General features: G+C 35.6%; 1 protein-coding gene across 1 annotated transcript; it reads left to right on the forward strand.

The window, feature by feature from the left end:
* LOC131938094 (metabotropic glutamate receptor 1-like) lies at positions 1-25,334 on the forward strand. The gene is made up of 9 exons (XM_059295989.1): positions 1-77; positions 8,493-8,652; positions 9,756-9,883; positions 15,267-15,465; positions 18,838-18,953; positions 20,994-21,092; positions 24,075-24,144; positions 24,542-24,762; positions 24,908-25,334. The coding sequence occupies exons 1-9, from the start codon at positions 6-8 to the stop codon at positions 25,238-25,240; spliced, it is 1,398 nt and encodes a 465-aa protein (XP_059151972.1). The 5' UTR covers positions 1-5; the 3' UTR covers positions 25,241-25,334.
* The last annotated feature ends 1,378 nt before the right edge of the window (positions 25,335-26,712 follow it).

Below are 26,712 nucleotides of genomic sequence, written 5' to 3' on the forward strand. Positions count from 1 at the left end.
CACTAATGTATACTGATGTGGGAAGAATCGCATTTGACGCAAACGGAAACGGAATTAACAACGTCATCATTAGTCAGGTAAACGTTGATCTATGTAAACAGTTAAGTAGTCACATAAAACGTTGATCTATGTAAACAGTTAAGTAGTCACATAAAACGTTGATCTATGTAAACAGGTAAGTAGTCACATAAAACGTTGATCTATGTAAACAGTTGTCACATAAAACGTTGATCTATGTAAACAGTTAAGTAGTCACATAAAACGTTGATCTATGTAAACAGTTAAGTAGTCACATAAAACGTTGATCTATGTAAACAGTTAAGTAGTCACATAAAACGGTGATCTATGTAAACAGTTAAGTAGTCATATAAAACTTTGATCTATGTAAACAGTTAAGTAGTCACATAAAACGTTGATCTATGTAAACAGTTAAGTAGTCACATAAAACGTTGATCTATGTAAACAGTGAAGTAGTCACATAAAACGTTGATCTATGTAAACAGTTAAGTAGTCACATAAAACGTTGATCTATGTAAACAGTTAAGTAGTCACATAAAACGGTGATCTATGTAAACAGTTAAGTAGTCACATAAAACGTTGATCTATGTAAACAGTTAAGTAGTCACATAAAACGTTGATCTATGTAAACAGGTAAGTAGTCATATAAAACTTTGATCTATGTAAACAGTTAAGTAGTCACATAAAACGTTGATCTATGTAAACAGTTAAGTAGTCACATAAAACGTTGATCTATGTAAACAGTTAAGTAGTCACATAAAACGGTGATCTATGTAAACAGTTAAGTAGTCACATAAAACGTTGATCTATGTAAACAGTTAAGTAGTCACATAAAACGGTGATCTATGTAAACAGTTGTCACATAAAACGTTGATCTATGTAAACAGTTAAGTAGTCACATAAAACGTTGATCTATGTAAACAGTTAAGTAGTCACATAAAACGTTAATCTATGTAAACAGTTAAGTAGTCACATAAAACGTTGATCTATGTAAACAGTTAAGTAGTCACATAAAACGTTGATCTATGTAAACAGTTAAGTAGTCACATAAAACGTTGATCTATGTAAACAGGTAAGTAGTCACATACAACGTTGATCTATGTAAACAGTTGTCACATAAAACGTTGATCTATGTAAACAGTTGGCACATAAAACGTTGATCTATGTAAACAGTTAAGTAGTCACATAAAACGTTGATCTATGTAAACAGGTAAGTAGTCACATAAAACGGTGATCTATGTAAACAGTTAAGTAGTCACATAAAACGTTGATCTATGTAAACAGTTAAGTAGTTACATAAAACGGTGATCTATGTAAACAGTTGTCACATAAAACGTTGATCTATGTAAACAGTTAAGTAGTCACATAAAACGTTGATCTATGTAAACAGTTAAGTAGTCACATAAAACGGTGATCTATGTAAACAGTTAAGTAGTCACATAAAACGTTGATCTATGTAAACAGTTAAGTAGTCACATAAAACGTTGATCTATGTAAACAGGTAAGTAGTCATATAAAACTTTGATCTATGTAAACAGTTAAGTAGTCACATAAAACGTTGATCTATGTAAACAGTTAAGTAGTCACATAAAACGTTGATCTATGTAAACAGTTAAGTAGTCACATAAAACGGTGATCTATGTAAACAGTTAAGTAGTCACATAAAACGTTGATCTATGTAAACAGTTAAGTAGTCACATAAAACGGTGATCTATGTAAACAGTTGTCACATAAAACGTTGATCTATGTAAACAGTTAAGTAGTCACATAAAACGTTGATCTATGTAAACAGTTAAGTAGTCACATAAAACGTTGATCTATGTAAACAGTTAAGTAGTCACATAAAACGTTGATCTATGTAAACAGTTAAGTAGTCACATAAAACGTTGATCTATGTAAACAGGTAAGTAGTCACATAAAACGTTGATCTATGTAAACAGTTGTCACATAAAACGTTGATCTATGTAAACAGTTGGCACATAAAACGTTGATCTATGTAAACAGTTAAGTAGTCACATAAAACGTTGATCTATGTAAACAGGTAAGTAGTCACATAAAACGGTGATCTATGTAAACAGTTAAGTAGTCACATAAAACGTTGATCTATGTAAACAGTTAAGTAGTTACATAAAATGGTGATCTATGTAAACAGTTGTCACATAAAACGTTGATCTATGTAAACAGTTAAGTAGTTACATAAAACGGTGATCTATGTAAACAGTTAAGTAGTCACATAAAACGTTGATCTATGTAAACAGTTAAGTAGTCACATAAAACGGTGATCTATGTAAACAGTTAAGTAGTCACATAAAACGTTGATCTATGTAAACAGTTAAGTAGTCACATAAAACGGTGATCTATGTAAACAGTTGTCACATAAAACGTTGATCTATGTAAACAGTTAAGTAGTCACATAAAACGTTGATCTATGTAAACAGTTAAGTAGTCACATAAAACGTTAATCTATGTAAACAGTTAAGTAGTCACATAAAACGTTGATCTATGTAAACAGTTAAGTAGTCACATAAAACGTTGATCTATGTAAACAGTTAAGTAGTCACATAAAACGTTGATCTATGTAAACAGGTAAGTAGTCACATACAACGTTGATCTATGTAAACAGTTGTCACATAAAACGTTGATCTATGTAAACAGTTGGCACATAAAACGTTGATCTATGTAAACAGTTAAGTAGTCACATAAAACGTTGATCTATGTAAACAGGTAAGTAGTCACATAAAACGGTGATCTATGTAAACAGTTAAGTAGTCACATAAAACGTTGATCTATGTAAACAGTTAAGTAGTTACATAAAACGGTGATCTATGTAAACAGTTGTCACATAAAACGTTGATCTATGTAAACAGTTAAGTAGTCACATAAAACGTTGATCTATGTAAACAGTTAAGTAGTCACATAAAACGGTGATCTATGTAAACAGTTAAGTAGTCACATAAAACGTTGATCTATGTAAACAGTTAAGTAGTCACATAAAACGTTGATCTATGTAAACAGGTAAGTAGTCATATAAAACTTTGATCTATGTAAACAGTTAAGTAGTCACATAAAACGTTGATCTATGTAAACAGTTAAGTAGTCACATAAAACGTTGATCTATGTAAACAGTTAAGTAGTCACATAAAACGGTGATCTATGTAAACAGTTAAGTAGTCACATAAAACGTTGATCTATGTAAACAGTTAAGTAGTCACATAAAACGGTGATCTATGTAAACAGTTGTCACATAAAACGTTGATCTATGTAAACAGTTAAGTAGTCACATAAAACGTTGATCTATGTAAACAGTTAAGTAGTCACATAAAACGTTGATCTATGTAAACAGTTAAGTAGTCACATAAAACGTTGATCTATGTAAACAGTTAAGTAGTCACATAAAACGTTGATCTATGTAAACAGGTAAGTAGTCACATAAAACGTTGATCTATGTAAACAGTTGTCACATAAAACGTTGATCTATGTAAACAGTTGGCACATAAAACGTTGATCTATGTAAACAGTTAAGTAGTCACATAAAACGTTGATCTATGTAAACAGGTAAGTAGTCACATAAAACGGTGATCTATGTAAACAGTTAAGTAGTCACATAAAACGTTGATCTATGTAAACAGTTAAGTAGTTACATAAAACGGTGATCTATGTAAACAGTTGTCACATAAAACGTTGATCTATGTAAACAGTTAAGTAGTTACATAAAACGGTGATCTATGTAAACAGTTGTCACATAAAACGTTGATCTATGTAAACAGTTAAGTAGTCACATAAAACGTTGATCTATGTAAACAGTTAAGTAGTCACATAAAACGTTGATCTATGTAAACAGTTAAGTAGTCACATAAAACGTTGATCTATGTAAACAGTTAAGTAGTCACATAAAACGTTGATCTATGTAAACAGTTGTCACATAAAACGTTGATCTATGTAAACAGTTAAGTAGTCACATAAAACGTTGATCTATGTAAACAGTTGTCACATAAAACGTTGATCTATGTAAACAGTTAAGTAGTCACATAAAACGTTGATCTATGTAAACAGTTAAGTAGTCACATAAAACGGTGATCTATGTAAACAGTTGTCACATAAAACGTTGATCTATGTAAACAGTTAAGTAGTCACATAAAACGGTGATCTATGTAAACAGTTAAGTAGTCACATAAAACGTTGATCTATGTAAACAGTTAAGTAGTCACATAAAACGTTGATCTATGTAAACAGTTAAGTAGTCACATAAAACGTTGATCTATGTAAACAGTTGTCACATAAAACTTTGATCTATGTAAACAGTTGTCACATAAAACGTTGATCTATGTAAACAGTTAAGTAGTCATATAAAACTTTGATCTATGTAAACAGTTGTCACATAAAACTGTGATCTATGTAAACAGTTGTCACATAAAACGTTGATCTATGTAAACAGTTAAGTAGTCATATAAAACTTTGATCTATGTAAACAGTTAAGTAGTCACATAAAACGGTGATCTATGTAAACAGTTAAGTAGTCACATAAAACGTTGATCTATGTAAACAGTTAAGTAGTCACATAAAACGTTGATCTATGTAAACAGTTAAGTAGTCACATAAAACGGTGATCTATGTAAACAGTTGTCACATAAAACGTTGATCTATGTAAACAGTTAAGTAGTCACATAAAACGGTGATCTATGTAAACAGTTAAGTAGTCACATAAAACGTTGATCTATGTAAACAGTTAAGTAGTCACATAAAACGTTGATCTATGTAAACAGTTAAGTAGTCACATAAAACGTTGATCTATGTAAACAGTTAAGTAGTCACATAAAACGTTGATCTATGTAAACAGTTGTCACATAAAACGTTGATCTATGTAAACAGTGAAGTAGCGACATAAAACGTTGATCTATGTAAACAGTTAAGTAGTCACATAAAACGTTGATCTATGTAAACAGTTTTCACATAAAACGTTGATCTATGTAAACAGTTAAGTAGTCACATAAAACGTTGATCTATGTAAACAGTTAAGTAGTCACATAAAACGTTGATCTATGTAAACAGTTAAGTAGTCACATAAAACGTTGATCTATGTAAACAGTTAAGTAGTGACATAAAACGTTGATCTATGTAAACAGTTAAGTAGTCATATAAAACGTTGATCTATGTAAACAGTTAAGTAGTCACATAAAACGTTGATCTATGTAAACAGTTAAGTAGTCACATAAAACGTTGATCTATGTAAACAGTTGTCACATAAAACTTTGATCTATGTAAACAGTTGTCACATAAAACGGTGATCTATGTAAACAGTTGTCACATAAAACGTTGATCTATGTAAACAGTTAAGTAGTCACATAAAACGTTGATCTATGTAAACAGTTAAGTAGTCATATAAAACTTTGATCTATGTAAACAGTTAAGTAGTCACATAAAACGGTGATCTATGTAAACAGTTAAGTAGTCACATAAAACGTTGATCTATGTAAACAGTTAAGTAGTCACATAAAACGGTGATCTATGTAAACAGTTAAGTAGTCACATAAAACGTTGATCTATGTAAACAGTTAAGTAGTCACATAAAACGTTGATCTATGTAAACAGGTAAGTAGTCACATAAAACGTTGATCTATGTAAACAGTTGTCACATAAAACGTTGATCTATGTAAACAGTTGGCACATAAAACGTTGATCTATGTAAACAGTTAAGTAGTCACATAAAACGTTGATCTATGTAAACAGGTAAGTAGTCACATAAAACGGTGATCTATGTAAACAGTTAAGTAGTCACATAAAACGTTGATCTATGTAAACAGTTAAGTAGTTACATAAAACGGTGATCTATGTAAACAGTTGTCACATAAAACGTTGATCTATGTAAACAGTTAAGTAGTTACATAAAACGGTGATCTATGTAAACAGTTGTCACATAAAACGTTGATCTATGTAAACAGTTAAGTAGTCACATAAAACGTTGATCTATGTAAACAGTTAAGTAGTCACATAAAACGTTGATCTATGTAAACAGTTAAGTAGTCACATAAAACGTTGATCTATGTAAACAGTTAAGTAGTCACATAAAACGTTGATCTATGTAAACAGTTGTCACATAAAACGTTGATCTATTTAAACAGTTAAGTAGTCACATAAAACGTTGATCTATGTAAACAGTTGTCACATAAAACGTTGATCTATGTAAACAGTTAAGTAGTCACATAAAACGTTGATCTATGTAAACAGTTAAGTAGTCACATAAAACGTTGATCTATGTAAACAGTTGTCACATAAAACGTTGATCTATGTAAACAGTTAAGTAGTCACATAAAACGGTGATCTATGTAAACAGTTAAGTAGTCACATAAAACGTTGATCTATGTAAACAGTTAAGTAGTCACATAAAACGTTGATCTATGTAAACAGTTAAGTAGTCACATAAAACGTTGATCTATGTAAACAGTTGTCACATAAAACTTTGATCTATGTAAACAGTTGTCACATAAAACGTTGATCTATGTAAACAGTTAAGTAGTCATATAAAACTTTGATCTATGTAAACAGTTGTCACATAAAACTGTGATCTATGTAAACAGTTGTCACATAAAACGTTGATCTATGTAAACAGTTAAGTAGTCATATAAAACTTTGATCTATGTAAACAGTTAAGTAGTCACATAAAACGGTGATCTATGTAAACAGTTAAGTAGTCACATAAAACGTTGATCTATGTAAACAGTTAAGTAGTCACATAAAACGTTGATCTATGTAAACAGTTAAGTAGTCACATAAAACGGTGATCTATGTAAACAGTTGTCACATAAAACGTTGATCTATGTAAACAGTTAAGTAGTCACATAAAACGGTGATCTATGTAAACAGTTAAGTAGTCACATAAAACGTTGATCTATGTAAACAGTTAAGTAGTCACATAAAACGTTGATCTATGTAAACAGTTAAGTAGTCACATAAAACGTTGATCTATGTAAACAGTTAAGTAGTCACATAAAACGTTGATCTATGTAAACAGTTGTCACATAAAACGTTGATCTATGTAAACAGTGAAGTAGCGACATAAAACGTTGATCTATGTAAACAGTTAAGTAGTCACATAAAACGTTGATCTATGTAAACAGTTTTCACATAAAACGTTGATCTATGTAAACAGTTAAGTAGTCACATAAAACGTTGATCTATGTAAACAGTTAAGTAGTCACATAAAACGTTGATCTATGTAAACAGTTAAGTAGTCACATAAAACGTTGATCTATGTAAACAGTTAAGTAGTCACATAAAACGTTGATCTATGTAAACAGTTAAGTAGTCATATAAAACGTTGATCTATGTAAACAGTTAAGTAGTCACATAAAACGTTGATCTATGTAAACAGTTAAGTAGTCACATAAAACGTTGATCTATGTAAACAGTTGTCACATAAAACTTTGATCTATGTAAACAGTTGTCACATAAAACGGTGATCTATGTAAACAGTTGTCACATAAAACGTTGATCTATGTAAACAGTTAAGTAGTCACATAAAACGTTGATCTATGTAAACAGTTAAGTAGTCATATAAAACTTTGATCTATGTAAACAGTTAAGTAGTCACATAAAACGGTGATCTATGTAAACAGTTAAGTAGTCACATAAAACGTTGATCTATGTAAACAGTTAAGTAGTCACATAAAACGGTGATCTATGTAAACAGTTAAGTAGTCATATAAAACTTTGATCTATGTAAACAGTTAAGTAGTCACATAAAACGTTGATCTATGTAAACAGTTAAGTAGTCACATAAAACGTTGATCTATGTAAACAGTTAAGTAGTCACATAAAACGTTGATCTATGTAAACAGTTGTCACATAAAACGGTGATCTATGTAAACAGTTAAGTAGTCACATAAAACGTTGATCTATGTAAACAGTTAAGTAGTCACATAAAACGTTGATCCATGTAAACAGGTAAGTAGTCACATAAAACGTTGATCTATGTAAACAGTAGTCACATAAAACGTTGATCTATGTAAACAGTTAAGTAGTCACATAAAACGTTGATCTATGTAAACAGTTAAGTAGTCACATAAAACGTTGATCCATGTAAACAGGTAAGTAGTCATATAAAACTTTGATCTATGTAAACAGTTAAGTAGTCACATAAAACGTTGATCTATGTAAACAGTTGTCACATAAAACGTTGATCTATGTAAACAGTGAAGTAGCCACATAAAACGTTGATCTATGTAAACAGTTGTCACATAAAACTTTGATCTATGTAAACAGTTGTCACATAAAACGTTGATCTATGTAAACAGTTAAGTAGTCACATAAAACGTTGATCTATGTAAACAGTTAAGTAGTCACATAAAACGTTGATCTATGTAAACAGTTAAGTAGTCACATAAAACGTTGATCTATGTAAACAGTTAAGTAGTCACATAAGTCGTTGATCTATGTAACTCAATTATTCTGGTTGCTGGTTCCTCCCTACTGTACAGATAATTTTAGGAGACGATGATATACCGATCGTACAGGAACTAGCCGAGTTTGATCCGCAGGACTTCAAGTATACAACCTTAAACCCTTTCAAGTTAAACAACTTGACCCTGTCTGCCAATGGCAGGATCAGATCACACTGTAGTAACCCGTGTGCTAAGGGTGAGTCGGGTCGTCAGGGGAGTGGGGTCGTCAGGGGAGTGGGGTCGGGGGTCTTCAGGGGAGGGGGTCGTCAGGGGAGTGAGGTCGTCAGGGGAGTGGGGTCGTCAGGGGAGTGGGGTCGTCAGGGGAGGGGGTCGTCAGGGGAGTGGGGTCGGGGGTCGTCAGGGGAGTGGGGTCGTCAGGGGAGGGGGTCGTCAGGGGAGGGGTTCGTCAGGGAAGTGGGGTCGGTGGTCTTCAGGGGAGTGGAGTTGTCAGGGGGGTGGGTTCGTCAGGGAAGTGGGATCGCCAGGGGAGGGGGTCGTCAGGGGAGTGGAGTTGTCAGGGGGGTGGGTTCGTCAGGGAAGTGGGATCGCCAGGGGAGTGTGGTCGGAGGTCGTAAGGGGAACGAGGTCGTCAGGGGAGTGAGATTGGGGGTCGTCAGAGGAGCGGGGTCGTCAGGGGAATTGGGACCAGAGGCCTAGCAACCCCTGGCGAACTAACAATTTTGCGCAACTCCCCCCCCTCCCCCCCCATAATAATATATATTCAATTTGGCAAAAATGGACCCCATACCATTTTTAAGTTGTATGTAGTATCACGCAAGTAATGTCCGTCTAGCCAAGTTTTCTATTTTCTTAACTTGAACTGTAATGAACCTTAAACAAGCTTTTTATTTTTTTCTACCCGCTAAGGTCGGCGCCCGGGGCGGCCACCCCACCCACCCTCCCTTAGCTACGCCACTGGTGGGGACGATAGGGAGTAGAGACGTCAGGAGTGTTGGGCGTTTAGGGGGGGGGGGGCCTACATAACCTAGATTATCTCTCCATCACCATCTCTATCCGTACCCTTAGCCATACGCTAACCCCAAGCCTACGACTATCCGTGTCCCATATCCATATCCTATACCTAAACTTAAATTTTAATTTTAAAAACTTGATGGTCTTTGTTAATTAGCATACTTAATTATTATTTTAATGTTAATGCCATTATCCTGACGGAACACAAAACACTGAAACTCACCCTCCCCTCTCTACAATATATACGCACGTCGTATATATATATATATATATATATATATATATATATATATATATATATATATATATGTGTGTACGTTTCTCTAGGATTATATAAAGGTCCGACAATTGTGGCCTGTTGTTGGACTTGCAGTGCGTGCACTAGACAAGAGATTGTCCACCCCAGCAACGATAAATGTGTTGTCTGCCCGCCATTCACTGCTCCTGCTCAGAATGTGAGTCATTCATCTGATCTCTTGGTCACGTGGTCAGCTCTTTATCCCTTATCTAGTCGTCTGGTTAATTCATGGCTACTTAGATAGCGGATTAAAGAGATGGGGCTTAGAGGGCAGCGCCCAAGGACCCACTTTTTAGGGCCGCGAAATTTTCTCTTACAAACTGTAGAAAATTTCGCTTTACTTCGTAATTGATGGTTTTTATTATAAAAGCTAATGGTTTGGTGTTTAAATGACAACTTATTTAATTTTTTGTACTTTTTTGTACACGAAGTATCGAGGAAGTATTGTAATCGTGCAAAAATTCGAAATTTCGACGTTTTACATCGTGAGTCGGAAAAATAACATTTGCACTTTGTTATTTAAATAGTAGTGTATAATTTATTTTCTACTTTTTAGTGCATCAATAAATAAAAGCTTCTTATTAAAATATTTTTAATGAATTTTGTATTGAATTTTTGACAAGCTTTTATTTAAATCGCTTTCTCTGTCTGTCGTTGGTCTGTTTTGATCGAAACGCCAGAACGAAATTTCGAGCACTCCTAACTGATAGATTTGGTTCAAAGTTGCCACGTCGGTCAAGACATGAAGACAATGCAATCGGACGTTAAATTTGACTTAATTGAATGCCCAGTTGATGTTTTATGAATTAACTAAAATTATGTCATAATTAGTAAGCAGTCTTATACATTGATTCCGCACTATTATATGCGAGTTATTATGTTCATTAGGTGCGCATGGATTTTAGTTATGGAGCTCTATTTACATTTACGTAAATGGAGTGATCTCCCCTAAACTTTCTCGAATATTCTGATATAAAACTACGGGAGATGGCACATCACGATATAGACATGAATTTTAATTCATTTTTAATTTCTTAAACTTTAAAATAGAATAGAATCTCGTAGAAAAAAAAAGAATTGCGCTCCAAGTGAATAGCAAACAATATGTGTGTAATAGTGCGGAATATTATTAGTGCTTTATAAATTCATATGCATTTTTTTTTTGAGAAATCGTAAATAGCGTAAATTACTACTTCCGTTCAAATGAAATTACTCAAAATTTGACAGAAGGCAGAAAATTAGATCTTTTACTTACATTTGAAATTTCATTTATCTATCTGAAATAGTAGGGTAACCCGGGGTAATTCCATACACTTCTTTTCTAAAAAAATTGTAAAAAATCTAAAATCAACACTACCACAATATAATATTGAGGGTAAAACTAGACATGCATTACTTATATGATGGCAAACAAATATAAAGATAATTCACAAAATAAAATACAATTTTTAAATATTTCACTTTTATTGCAAAAACATGGCAAGTGGGGCAATTCCACACACATTATGAATATTTTAAAATTCATGTATTTAAAAATGTGTAAAAAACATTTTTCCCCTTGGAAACAATTTTGCATGGGGGCAACCACTCTTCATCACTAGATGAAGAGAAAGCCTCAATTTCTTCCTCCTGAATTCTGCTCTCATCTGTCATAGGCCGAAGTTTTTCGTTTATAATTGTGAACCATTCTAAAATAAAAACAAAATTAAATGTTAAAAAGTGTAATTACTAATGTGTTTATGGGGATGTTTAGCTCTAAATATTGCATAAATTATAATAAATAATATAGGTACAGTAAAAATAATAATAGATAAAGAAATAAAATAAGTCTGTGGCAATTTTACTTAACTTTAATAGCAGTCTTTTTAAAAATGAATAGTACTAGATCTAGAACTATTTAAGTATTTTTTAAGATTAAATCATGAGTTGTGAATTCCAGAATTAGCCACAACCAGTTTAAATGGTTTAAAATAATAGCTAAACCCTCTAAAGAGTATAAAAAGCAACATGGGACATTCCAAACTATAGTGTATGGAATTGCCCCACACCATGTGTGTGGAATTGCCCCACACCTACTATTGAAAAAAATATGCTTTCCTGTTCTAAATTAAAGGCTGAATCTAGCATCATTAACTGTTACTATTAACAAAAATGATTAAGCTTTTATATAATCAATAAATAATTGACAACAATTAAAAATAAGACAAAAAAAAATATTTTTAAAAAGTGCAGGGGTTGTACTTACCTAAGGATGTTTGAAGATAGATGCAGATAAAATTAAAATTCTTGTTCTGAATGTAGGTGAACGCTTCTCTAACAGTATCAGAAAGTACAAGAAATGACCTCTTAGAAACAGGGAATAGTAACTTTTAATTAAACTTTACTCTCATTAAAAATAGAGAGTATCCAATATATAGTGTGTGGAATTACCCCGTGTGTGGAATTACCCCACCTTACCCTACTCAAGTTATAAGGTTTTGGAAAACTGAAAGTAGTATTAGTTCCACTTCCGGTTATCGGAATCGCTGAAAGGTTGATACTGAACTACACATTTGATATATTACTTATATATGAAATTTCATCAACCTAGCTGTAACGGTACTCAAGTTATCTTGTTTACAGACATACACACACACAGACATACGGACATACGGACATAATTGCACAGTCCAGTTTTTTCCTAATTGATTACGCAAAAAAAAAAACATTTTGATATATCTGGATTTATAAGTTTTGCCCCTCTATACTCCGGATGTGATGAAGTACTGCGGTGTAAAACTGTGAAAACTGTCAAAATTTCATGTGCACGATTACAATAATTTCTCTATACTCTGTATACGAGAAAGTAAAAATGTAAAGGACGAAAAAAAATGTCATAAAAAACTTTTTAATAACAAACCTTTTTTGTAATAATGTACTAAGAAGTAGAAAATAAATGAATTTCCTTCAATATATTATAATACTGTATTATTTAAATAACTATAAAGAAAAGCTTTGGTCTCTTGCTAAATATTAATAAATGTATCCAATCTATCTATCTATCTATCTATCTATCTATCTATCTATCTATCTATCTATCTATCTATCTATCTATCTATCTATCTATCTATCTATCTATCTATCTATCTATCTATCTATCTATCTATCTATCTATCTATCTATCTATCTATCTATCTATCTATCTATCTATCTATCTATCTATCTATCTATCTATCTATCTATCTATCTATCTATCTATCTATCTATCTATCTATCTATCTATCTATCTATCTATCTATCTATCTATCTATCTATCTATCTATCTATCTATCTATCTATCTATCTATCTATCTATCTATCTATCTATCTATCTATCTATCTATCTATCTATCTATCTATCTATCTATCTATCTATCTATCTATCTATCTATCTATCTATCTATCTATCTATCTATCTATCTATCTATCTATCTATCTATCTATCTATCTATCTATCTATCTATCTATCTATCTATCTATCTATCTATCTATCTATCTATCTATCTATCTATCTATCTATCTATCTATCTATCTATCTATCTATCTATCTATCTATCTATCTATCTATATATATATATATATATATATAAAGCAATGTATGTCTGTGTGTGTGTGTGTGTCTGTCCTTTATGCATTACTACACCTCTCATCACATCGCCGTGAAACTTTGGGAAGTTGTTGAGAATATTCCTGGGGAGGTTTCTGCGATAAAAAATATTTCAAATTCGCAGGGGTGGCGCCCCGGCAGGGCGCGATTTGTTTTTTTCTATATACTGTATATAAAAATGAAAGTCGATTTTGGTTTGGCATCGTTCATCCGATAGCCATGAGACTTTGGGGAGTTTATTATACCACTCTAGGGAATGGTTCTGTAAAAAAAAAAATAATAATTTCGCAAGGGCGGCGCCACGGGAGGGTGCGATTTTTCTCTATATACGGTTTATAAAAATAAGTCGATTTTGGTGTGACACCGTTATCCGATAGCCATGAGACTTTGGGGGAGTTGATTAGAACAATCCAGGGAAGGGTTCTGTAAAAAAATCGTTTTTTTTTATTTCTTAAGGGCGGCGCCACGGGCGGCTGCGATTTTTCTCTATATACGGTTTATAAAATGTCGGTTTCACACCGTTCATCCGTGTACCATGAAACTTTGGGGAGATGATTAGATCACTCAATGGTAGGGTTATGCAAAAAATACTGTTTAATATTGCAAGGGCGGCGCCCCCAGGGGGGAGCGTTTTGTTTTCTCTATACACGGTATATAAAAAATAAAACTCGGATGCGGTTCATCCGAGTGCCATGAAACTTTAGGGAGTAGATGAGAATACTCCCGAGAATATTTCTGCGAAAAATAAAACTAAAGTTTCTTACGGGCGGCGCCATATAGGGTACAACTTCCGTCAATACACGGTTTGGTGCCCAGAGTTTTAGAGCGACTAAGTTGGCACTTGGCATCCGTTAATCGAGCGTTCTGCATAGCGAGTAAGGGGTACTACTATATTCAGCGGTAAAACTACAACAGGCTTCTAAAAATAACTTTGTAACGCGAGGAAATCCTTCTGTACAGTTTTAGAGCGACTAAGTTGGCACTTGGCATCCGTTAATCGAGCGTTCTGCATAGCGAGTAAGGGGTACTACTATATTCAGCGGTAAAACTACAACAGGCTTCTAAAAATAACTTTGTAACGCGAGGAAATCCTTCTGTACAGTTTCGTCACCTTGCGAAAGATGAAAAAATAACTTTTTGAATATGAGGAGACTACTGTAGAGTTTCGTCACTTTGCGAATGATGCAATAAGCATCTATTATTAGACAATCCAGTCAGAAATTGAGATCGAGCATCTAATAATAGACCATTAGTAACGCTAGCATATTGCATCAGTCACACTGATGTTTAAAACACGTCAAATAATTTTTTTACGTGTTAAAGAAAAAATTTCTGTTCATTTGTGTCACTTTAGCGAATGACGAAATCTGCATCATTATTAACATGATGCTATTTGGCACGATGGCGCCTGTTAGTTTTGAGGAGCCAGGGGCCGTACGTGGCGCCTATGCGGTAGTGTAATCGCGGGGAAGTGCTCCCGAGAGCGCCACTCTACGTCCCTGACACATGGGTGGTCACCGAAGTGTGTTCTACCTGATTATTTCGGTGAGTGATTAATGTACACATAAGGTTTTAACTCGGTAGTGTAGGTAAACCCGTGTCCCGGTATTTATGATCCAAGCGCAGGCATTGTTTACATTTAAATAACTCACTTTTAGAAAACAAGGTTACGCGTCTAAGAATATAGGATTGGTAACTTGGTAACGTATGGATGAAACCCTCCTTCTATCCCCGCGGCAACGCGCGGGGGTCGGGTACGCTAGTAAATAATAAAGTGACCCACGCTTTTCTTTATAGTTATTTAAATAGTAGTGTATTATTTATGTTCTACTTTTTAGTGCATTATTACATAAGCGTTTGTTTTTAAAACGTTTTTTTATGAAACTTTTATTTTATATACCATTTTATTCCCCAGCAAACAATATGCGAATCGATTCCACCAGACGACTACGAGCATATGTTTTTCTTCTTCATAATCTACAACATATTGGCCCTCGCCGCCATAGTCTCGCTACTATTTATAGCCGTGATGCTGTTCCAGAACAGAAATCACGATATAGTACGTGACACCGGCATAGTGTACTGCTACATGCTTATAGCTTCAACCATCGCAGGTAGGTGAAACCTGTTTTCCTCAATAGGTTGCTTCAACCATCGCAGGTAGGTGAAACCTGTTTTACTCAATAGGTTGCTTCAACCATCGCAGGTAGGTGAAACCTGTTTTACTCAATAGGTTGCTTCAACCATCGCAGGTAGGTGAAACCTGTTTTACTCAATAGGTTGCTTCAACCATCGCAGGTAGGTGAAACCTGTTTTACTCAATAGGTTGCTTCAACCATCGCAGGTAGGTGAAACCTGTTTTACTCAATAGGTTGCTTCAACCATCGCAGGTAGGTGAAACCTGTTTTACTCAATAGGTCGTTTCAACCATCGCAGGTAGGTGTCTTTTGCACTCACTTAAACGAACGTAGGCGCCATAGCAAACACGGGAAGGCCCGGGGTGTCAAATAGCACCCTGTCGGAGCGACGGAAGACGCCCGGATTCAATTCAGTTAAAGACTATAGTAACCTTTCTTATCCAAATATTATCACACTGTTTAAAACGAAATTTTGTGCCATAGCGCTCACAGGATAGCCCAGGGCGCCATATTGAGTCCCGCTGTGGCGCCGGCGGACGCACCAGCTATAATTTAGTGAACGACTATAATTCTCCAAGCTTATCCTCAAACGGAAAGATAGAAGTAAACATAGAGGACATTTAGGAGCTGGCTTCTGAACTGTTATTGATTTAAAATAATAATTAGTAAACAGTATGTTCAGTGTATAAAATAAATAAAAGGCAGTATACCTACCACATTGCACTTGATCATTCACGCTATTTATGTAATTATTTTTTTCCTAACACCATAACAAAGTAATTAAAAGTAATTCCCCCCCCCCTTCCCCAATGTAATGTATTTTTAAAGGGAAGTAATTGTATTTCCTAATTTATCAAGGGACGTAATGAGTGCTAAAGGACTAAAAGTAAATAATTTTCAGACACAATTAGAATTTTTGTGAAGGGTGATACATTTTCTTTAATTTTGTTGAATGAACATGCCGTCAATTAATACTATAAGTTTGGAAAATGAAGTTTATTTATAAGAACCTTAATTTTAATTTTTTTATATCATTAATTTAAATAATAATATTTCTTTGTAATAACGGCTCCGTCCGCTGCCCGCCCGCACACGTACAGAATTCAACTTTGTATATATAAACTAGCGGTCCCGGCCAGGCGCTGCAATGGCCTCTGTGAAAAAACCTATCTGTAAAGGACCGTGACATGTGTGTTTAGTATTTAGCATATACCCGGCATTGCCTACCCTAACTACAACCAACAAAAACCAAAACACAAACATAACACAAACGCAAACACAAATACAAACTAAAACGTAAACGCAAACACAAACACAAACCCAAACACAAACGCAAACACAAACACAAAGAAAACACAAACAAAAACGCAAACAAAAAAATCAAATGAAAACAAACCAAATCCAAACGAAACACAAACCCAACATCAAACGCAAAATCAACCCAAACATAACAAAACAAACACAAACGCACACATAAACGCAAAGTGCTCACAGTCTAGCTTAAGGTGCCAAATCGCTCTATATTGGGGCGCCAGTAGAACCGCCTGTTTCAGCTCAGTAAACGACTATAGTCCCCCAACTTATTCAGTCTTTTGCACTCACTTGTACGAAGGAAGGGGAGTCCCGGGGCGACAAATAGCATCTTCTATGGGCGCCGGAGGACGCCCGGATTTGATTCACTTAAAGATTGAAGCAGCCTTTCTTGTCCATAGTCTACTGCACTGTTTGAAACGAAATTATGCAACAGCAACAATTTAGGAGCTGGCTTTTTAACTGTTATTGATTTTGTTTTTAAATATTTGCGGTGCACGTCATCTGATGTAAACTTTGAAGCTAAAAATAAAAAACATAGCTCTTAAAAAATTGTTTCTTAGATCTTGCCTTTACAACCAAGAACGTAGTAAAACTTTACACTGCAAAATGTACAAGTAAAACGTCTGTTTTAAAAAATAGGTACGTAATATGGTTGGTAAAAAAAGACGACGTTCATGGTTAGTGCGACAGACAAAAACGAATTCCCATTCGTGCGCAAAAAAAAAGACATAATAACCTGTGGGAATTCCCGTTTCCGAATAAAGATGTCTTTTGTTATGTCAACTGTTTTTTCCCCCACGTTTTCTTTAACTTGCTTTCGCGTCTGTCTTTCCATCAAATCTTGCGATCGAAATTTCGGGCACTTCCCAGTTAGCTAGCGCGCTGAAATTTTCAGGGAAGCTTTGTTTCCGATGACAATACAATATTCAATTATTATTATTACTAAAGTGATCCATGGAAAATTTTTATTGATCATTTTAGACTCCTATTGATTTGTACAAAAAAGGGACATAACCTAGTAATTGTAATTTGATAAAAACAAGGTTCGGTACTTTCACTCTTTTGGCCTCCTATTGAATGAACAAAAAACTTTTTAGTTCAATCAGAAAACGTGGTTTTTTTTTTTTTAATGATAATTAAAATTTTTTTTTTAATGATAATTATTTGTGTTTGTGTTTACTTTTGTTTTTCTTTTGTGTTCGTGTTAGTATTTGCGTGTTGCGTGTTGCGTTTGTGTTTTCGTTTGTGTTTTTTTTGCATTTGCTTTTGCATTTGTGTTTGCATTGTGTGTGTATTTCTGTTTGCATTGCGTTTGTGTTTTCTTTTGTGTATGTGTTTAGTTTTGTTGTGTTTAATTTTTTTTTTTACACTTAAAATGATTCACCGTGGCGGAGCACTGGTATGTAAATAGTTTATATATATATATATATATATATATATATATATATATATATATATATATATATATATATATATATATATATATATATATATATATATATATATATATATATATATATATATATATATATATATATCAGGACATATTTTCTAAGACAAAATTTCTCAGTCAAAATATCTCACAGACAAATGATCTCAGGACAAAAGATAACAGGACAAAATATATCAGGACAAGTAATACCATGGACAATTGATCTCAGAAAAACATCTCAGACCAAATAAAATTATCTCACAGCAAAATTGTAATAGTATGTGCGTTGATTTAATTTGATTTGAACTACTACAACTTTCATCTGATCGCCTGGGAAGGTTTCTTCGAAGATGATAAATTCAGCACCCCAGGAGGGTGTGGTTTGGCAAGCCAGGCTCCACAGTGAGCTCTGTAACACATACGGGCTTTTAATGAGTGCGATACACTATAGAAACGGTGGGCTTCTATAAGCGCTGACTAAATTTAGTCTAGCGCGACCGGCTGTCAGTTGTTAGATGGTGAATTTAACTACCAGTCAGTTGTTAGATGGTGAATTTAACTACCAGTCAGTTGTTCTAGAACTTCCTGTTGACCATCCTTAGGTTTCCTGACCGTGCCGATGTCCAACAACCTTGAACCCACCGAGTTCAGCTGCACCGCAACCTTCTTTACCTTCTGTATCAGCATAGTACTAGTCAACGGCTCACTGTTTGTTAAGGTAAAGTGTGGGTGTGGGGGAGGGCTGTAGGAGTGTGTGGGTTTGGGGGGCTGTGTGAGTGTGGGGGGGGGGGGCTGTGTGAGTGTGTTTGGGTGTGTGGGGCTATGGGAGTGTATGGGTTTGGGGGGGGGGGGGCTGTGTAGGTTGTGGGTGGGGGCTGTGTGTGGGGGGGGGGGTGTGCGTGTGTGGGTTTTAGGGGGGCTGTGTGGGTTTGAGGGGGGGCTGTGTGAGTGTGTGGGTTTTTGGGGGGGGACTGTGTGAGTGTGTGGGGCTATTGGAGTGTGTGGGTTTTAGGGGGGGGCTGTGTGGGTTGTAGGGGGGGGGGGCTGTGTGTGTGGGGGGGGGGCTGTGTGAGTTTGTGGTTAGGGCTGTGTGAGTATGTGTGTGAGTGTGTGGGGGGGCTGTGGAAGTGGGTGTGGGGACTTTGTCAGTTGTGTGTGTGTGAATACGTATGTGCATGTGCATAGGATTGAGAATGTGTAGAATGTAGAAATAGGTAGAATGACTAAAAATGTAGAATGACTAAATATGTTGAATGACTAAATAGGTAGAATGATTAAATAGGTAAAATGTCTAAATATGTAGAATGACTAAATAGGTAGAATGTCTAAATAGGTAGAATGACTAAATATGCAGAATGACTAAATATGTTGAATGACTAAATAGGTAGAATGTCTAAATAGATAGAATGACTAGATATGCAGAATGATTAAATATGTTGAATGACTAAATATGCAGAATGACTAAGTGTGTAGAATGACGAAATAGGTAGAAAGACTAAATATGTAGAATGACTTAAAATGTAGAATGACTAAATATGTAGAATGACTAAATGGGTAGAATGACTAAATATGTAGAATGGCTAAATAGGTAAAACGACTAAATATGTTTAATGGCTAAATAGGTAGTAAGACTAAATAGGTAGAAAGACTAAATATGTAGAATGACTAAATAGGTAAAACGACTAAATATGTAGAATGACTAAATAGGTAGTATGACTAAGCAGGTAGAATCGCTAAATAGGTAAAATGAATAAATGTGTTGATTGACTAAATAGGAAGAATGACTAAATAGGAAGAATGACTAAATATATTGAATGACTAAATAAGTAGTATGACTAAATAGGTATGGCTAAAAGGTATAAAGGCTAATATGTAGAATGATTAAATATGTAAAATGACTAAATAGGTAGAATGACTAAATATGTAGAATGACTAAATAGGCAGAATGACTAAATATGTTCAATGACTAAATAGGTAGAATGACTAAATATGTAGAATGACTAAATATGTAGAATGACTAAATATGTAGAATGAATAAATAGGTAGAATGTCTAAATAGGAGTAATGACTAAATATGCAGAATGACTAAATATGTAGAATGACTAAATACGTAGAATGACTAAATATGTCGAATGACTAAATAGGTAAAACGAGTAAATATGTAGAATGACTAAATAGGTAAAATGACTAAATAGGTAGAATGACTAAATAGGAAGAATGACTAAATATGTTGAATGACTAAATAGGTATAATGACTAAATATATTGAATGACTAAATAAGTAGTATGACTAAATTAATAGAATGGCTAAAAGGTATAAAGGCTAATATGTAGAATGATTAAATATGTAAAATGACTAAATGGGTAGAATGACTAAATATGTAGAATGACTAAATAGGTAGAATGACCAAATATGTAGAATGACTAAATATGTAGAATGACTAAATATGTAGAATGAATAAATAGGTAGAATGTCTAAATAGGAGTAATGACTAAATATGCAGAATGACTAAATATGTAGAATGACTAAATATGTAAAATGGCTAAATAGGTAGAATGACTAAATATGTAGAATGAATAAATAGGTAGAATGTCTAAATAGGAGTAATGACTAAATATGCAGAATGACTAAATATGCAGAATGACTAAATATGTAGAATGACTAAATATGTAGAATGACTAAATACGTAGAATGAATAAATAGGTAGAATGACTAAATAGGTAGTCTGCCAGTGTAACTTGGTAACCAACTTTCTTAGGTCGTGAGTTGTCACTTGCTCAATTATGAGAAGATATCTTTGACCTCCAGAAGGCTGGTCTATGAAGTTGGATTCTCCCTTCTACTCGCCCTTCTCCAGGTGAACTAGGGGACATTTTTCTTACCTTAATACAAGTAGGGGACATTTTTCTCACCTTAACACAAGTAGGGGACATTTTTCTTACCTTTACCCAAGTAGGGGACATTTTTCTTACCTTAACCCAAGTAGGTGACATTTTTCTTACCTTAACCGAAGTAGGGGACATTTTTCTTACCTTAACCCAAGTAGGGGACATTTTTCTCACCTTAACACAAGTAGGGGACATTTTTCTCACGTTAACTCAAGTAAAAAGATAACCCTAACATATAAGTGACGAGAAAAATGGCCCGTTGAGGAAGGATACACCGGGCGCTAGGCTGATAGTGCTGTCTCTTTTCTCTAAACTAAAACCACCCCCCACACACCCCCACCCCACCCCCCACACACCCCCACCCACCCCCACACACACCACCCCCCACCCACACACACACCCCCCCCCACACACCCCCCCCCACCCCCCCACAACCCAAAAAAACATGTATACCGTCCCATTCAACGAAATATAATTATATACTTTTTCCAGTGTCCGCCCCCTCCCCGAAAATTCTACCCCCGCCCCCGAAAATTTCAAGTACCCCCCACCCCTCTCCGGGGAGGAAAAAGTAAACTAAAACCACCCCCCCACCCCCCCCCCCACCCCCCCCCACACACCACCCCCCCCACACACCACCCCCCCCCCCCACCCCCCACCCCCCCCCCCCCCCCCAAAAAAACATGTCTACCGTCCCATTCAACGAAATATAATTATATACTTTTTCCAGTGTCCGCCCCCTCCCCGAAAATTCTACCCCCCGCCACCGAAAATTTCAAGTACCCCCACCCCTCTCCGGGGAGGAAAAAGTCTAAATTAAAACCACCCCACCTCCCCCCCCCCCCCCCCACACCCCACCCCCCCCCTAAAAAAACATGTCTACCGTCCCATTCAACGAAATATAATTATATACTTTTTCCAGTGTCCGCCCCCTCCCCGAGGGGGGGGGGGGGCTCAGACGTTCTTACGCGGGGGGTGGGGCTTCGCCCCTACCCGAAGAATCGTATGCAAGAAACTCTTCACGCAAACCACTTAGATTAGACAACATTTCCTCTTTATTCAATGTTTACGCCAGAATCAATGACGTCATTATATTACTGTGTGCACTCTCTGGTTTGAGATGATTTTCAACTCTGTGCTAAATGTGTCGACGTCATACTTCGTTTTTCGAATTACTATGCATGTTTTTATTTTCCTTGTGTTTTCTCTAGAGCGTTCTTGACAGATAGATAGATAGATAGATAGATAGATAGATAGATAGATAGATAGATAGATAGATAGATAGATAGATAGATAGATAGATAGATAGATAGATAGATAGATAGATAGATAGATAGATAGATAGATAGATAGATAGATAGATAGATAGATAGATAGATAGATAGATAGATAGATAGATAGATAGATAGATAGATAGATAGATAGATAGATAGATAGATAGATAGATAGATAGATAGATAGATAGATAGATAGATAGATAGATAGATAGATAGATAGATAGATAGATAGATAGATAGATAGATAGATAGATAGATAGATAGATAGATAGATAGATAGATAGATAGATAGATAGATAGATAGATAGATAGATAGATAGATAGATAGATAGATAGATAGATAGATAGATAGATAGATAGATAGATAGATAGATAGATAGATAGATAGATAGATAGATAGATAGATAGATAGATAGATAGATAGATAGATAGATAGATAGATAGATAGATAGATAGATAGATAGATAGATAGATAGATAGATAGATAGATAGATAGATAGATAGATAGATAGATAGATAGACAGACAGACAGACAGACAGACAGACAGACAGACAGACAGACAGACAGACAGACAGACAGACAGACAGACAGACAGACAGACAGACAGACAGACAGACAGACAGACAGACAGACAGACAGACAGACAGACAGACAGACAGACAGACAGACAGACAGACAGACAGACAGACAGACAGACAGACAGACAGACAGACAGACAGACAGACAGACAGACAGACAGACAGACAGACAGACAGACAGACAGACAGACAGACAGACAGACAGACAGACAGACAGACAGACAGACAGACAGACAGACAGACAGACAGACAGACAGACAGACAGACAGACAGACAGACAGACAGACAGACAGACAGACAGACAGACAGACAGACAGACAGACAGACAGATAGATAGATAGATAGATAGATAGATAGATAGATAGATAGATAGATAGATAGATAGATAGACAGACAGCGAAACTATTATTATAGATTACTGCTATCACATTGTATCTTACCAGTGTTTCCTTCTGACTTATATCTAAAGGTGCGGAGGGGGGGGAATAGGGGTTGGGGAGTACAATAGGGGTTGTGGGAGTAACAGAGGGGTTGGGGGAGTAAAATAGGGGTTGGGGAGTAAAATAGGGGTTGGGGGAGTAAAATAGGGGTTGGGGGAGTAAAATAGGGGTTGGGGGAGTAAAATAGGGGTTGTGAGAGTACCATAGGGGTTGGGGGAGTAAAATAGGGGTCAGTGAGTAAAATAGGGGTTGGGGGAGTAAAATAGGGGTTTGGGGAGTAAAATAGGGGTTGGGGGAGTAAAATAGGGGTTGGAGGAGTGTGGGGGGACGACGGTAAAAGTACATACAGCTTCTGTGACTAGAGGTTTAGAAGATGAGTTATGTAATAAGTCTCTCTCTCCCTCTCTCTCTCTCTCTCTCTCTCTCTCTCTCTCTCTCTCTCTATATATATATATATATATATATATATATATATATATATATATATATATATATATATATATGTATATATATATATATATATATATATATATATATATATATATATATATATATATATATATATATATATATATATATATATATATATATATTTATATATATACTATATATATATACACATATATATATATATATGTGTATTCATATTCTCCAGGTGTATGTCTGTTTTGAAATTACATTAGTCTACCAACCAAAACCAAAGCTTTATCAAGTTTTTAAAAGGGGTAAAAAACATATTTGTGTATGTCTGGGTGTATGTTTATTTGTGTGTATGATGGTGTATGTCATGGTGTATATGTGGGTTGGTGTGTGTGTGTGTTGGTGTGTGTGCATGTGATAACATACCTTTTGTGCATTCTAGTGTATATGTGCCAGGCATCTTAGCTACATCCCCACCCCCTATAGAATACCCCTCCCCCATATAGAATACCCCTCCCCCTATAGAATACCCCTCCCCCATATAGAATACCCCTCCCCCTATAGAATACCCCTCCCCCTATAGAATACCCCTCCCCCTATAGAATACCCCTCCCCCTATAGAATACCCCTCCCCCTATAGAATACCCCTCCCCCTATAGAATACCCCTCCCCCTATAGAATACCCCTCCCGTCGTATTTCAGAGCACTACGTTGAGTTTTCCTGTGACTGGTCGGATATTGGCTTCTATTTCTTCTTTTCGTACAACGGTTCCATGCTACTAACGGCCTTCATAATGGCCTTCATAAACCGGAAGTTCACGTTTAACAACAGGGAGGTGCGCTACATCGGAATTGTCGTCTACGCGAACATCATCACTTGGATCAGCTTCACAATTTCTTTCTTCTCTACAAATAACAAAATGGTGAGTTCAGGGGTCAGATAAGAAACTGGTGAGTTCAGGGGTCAGATAAGAAACTGGTGGGTACAGGGGTCAGATAAGAAACTGGTGGGTACAGGGGTCAGATACGAAACTGGTAGGTACAGGGGTCAAAACTCTTCCTCTACAGATCCAGAAGCGCATGTCCATCCTATCAGCTGTGCTGGCCAACAATGTACTGGTCATCGTGCTTTACTTCGTCCCGAAGCTCGTGCACATCCAGAAAACGCCAAAGGAGGTGGTGCCCAGCCCAGTTGTGGCGCCAGACACGACCTTGAACTCCCAACCCGACGTCTGCACATCCAACCTGCCGCCCGAGCAGAAGGCCGAGTCAACAGCTCCAGACATTCGACGCGACACAATAGTCAAAGAACTTTTGGAGACGCCTGAAGTTGCTCCCAACGCCACCGCTGTAGAGCCAGAGCCGCAGGTCGAGGAGCCGTCGTCTACTACATTGTTCTGACCTGGTGCCAACTCTGGTGTAGGAACCGACGCAGCCGATGTCATTCATATTGTGTCTTATGTTTTCTACGGAATCGGTAACAAAACTCTTTGCCATATGCTGTATATATATATATATATATATATATATATATATATATATATATATATATATATATATATATATATATATATATATACATATATATTTATATATATAAGGTGCCTTGATCATTTAAGAGCATTTAAATTAATTTTCTGATTTTTCCAATACGCAATTGGTTCTTAAGGTTGGGTCAGCTCGTCCTTTATGACTTCTTGTGAGCTCGCCAGTTAGCACGTTGTCCTGCCAAGTTTGACCGATTATGTTTCTAATTCTTGACATTTTTCTGTAAACTATATAACGTGTGTGGCCAATGAATAGTGTGTACATAGCTAGATATTTCAATGTATTTTTGAATAAACTTTAAACCTTGTTTTACATCGCCCATTTTTGTTTTCAGTCATGCATACATTGTCAGGGTTTGTATTTTATCTTGCGTGTGCGTGTGTGTGTGTGGGGGGGGGGGTATTTTAGGGTATATGGTGTACGGAGCGGGGTTATTTTTGGGGAGTATTTTAGGTTATTTTGTGAGGGGGGGGATAATTTTAAGGTATGTTATGTGGCGGTGTTTTATGTGATGTGGTGTACGGGGAGGCGTATGTTGTGTGGTGTACGGGGAGGCGTATGTTGTGTGGTGTACGGGGAGGCGTATGTTGTGTGGTGTAAGGGGAGGCGTATGTTGTGTGGTGTACGGGGAGGCATATGTTGTGTGGTGTACGGGGAGGCGTATGTTGCGTGGCGGTTATTCCATTGTATATTGTGTACGTTACAATGTGTAAAGTGGTGGTTTAAAAGCCAGGTTAATCAAAAACACTTTTAATTGAAGCAAGGACAGACGTTTTATAACTGTTGGAAGGGCTGTCTTTAAATAAACTTTGTCTGACATAAAGAGATGACAGCTACATATCACAGGGTAAAACGTGTGCCTTTGTGTCCGCTTGACTCATATATCATGACTCTAGGGTCGGTTTTCATTCTTATTTGTGTTGCTACATGCGACAACATAACTAATCGACCTTTCGAAAAACTCACATTTAAAACATATATTACATTTTTAAAACTTGTGTTTTAGAACGTTGCAAATAGCCGGACTAGTAGGTCTTTAGGCCTACATGTTTGTAACGTTAGGGTCATAGCGCTATATAGTCCTACATCAGAGGCGTATCCAGGATTTCGGGGTAGTATATACATATATATATATATATATATATATATATATATATATATATATATATATATATATTAGCTGTAATTGCTTCGTTATGATCTAAAATAAATTGAAAGTAGCACTCTAAAGAAATTTTTAAAAAAACACACAATTTAGGCCGACAAAACAAAAAATGTATCACTAAATTAAAAAAAAAAACAAAAAATATACACACATTACCACC

The sequence above is a fragment of the Physella acuta genome, unplaced genomic scaffold, assembly GCF_028476545.2.
Source record: "Physella acuta isolate Inbredline_101_S28 unplaced genomic scaffold, ASM2847654v3 ptg000233l, whole genome shotgun sequence".
Taxonomy (NCBI): domain Eukaryota; kingdom Metazoa; phylum Mollusca; class Gastropoda; family Physidae; genus Physella; species Physella acuta.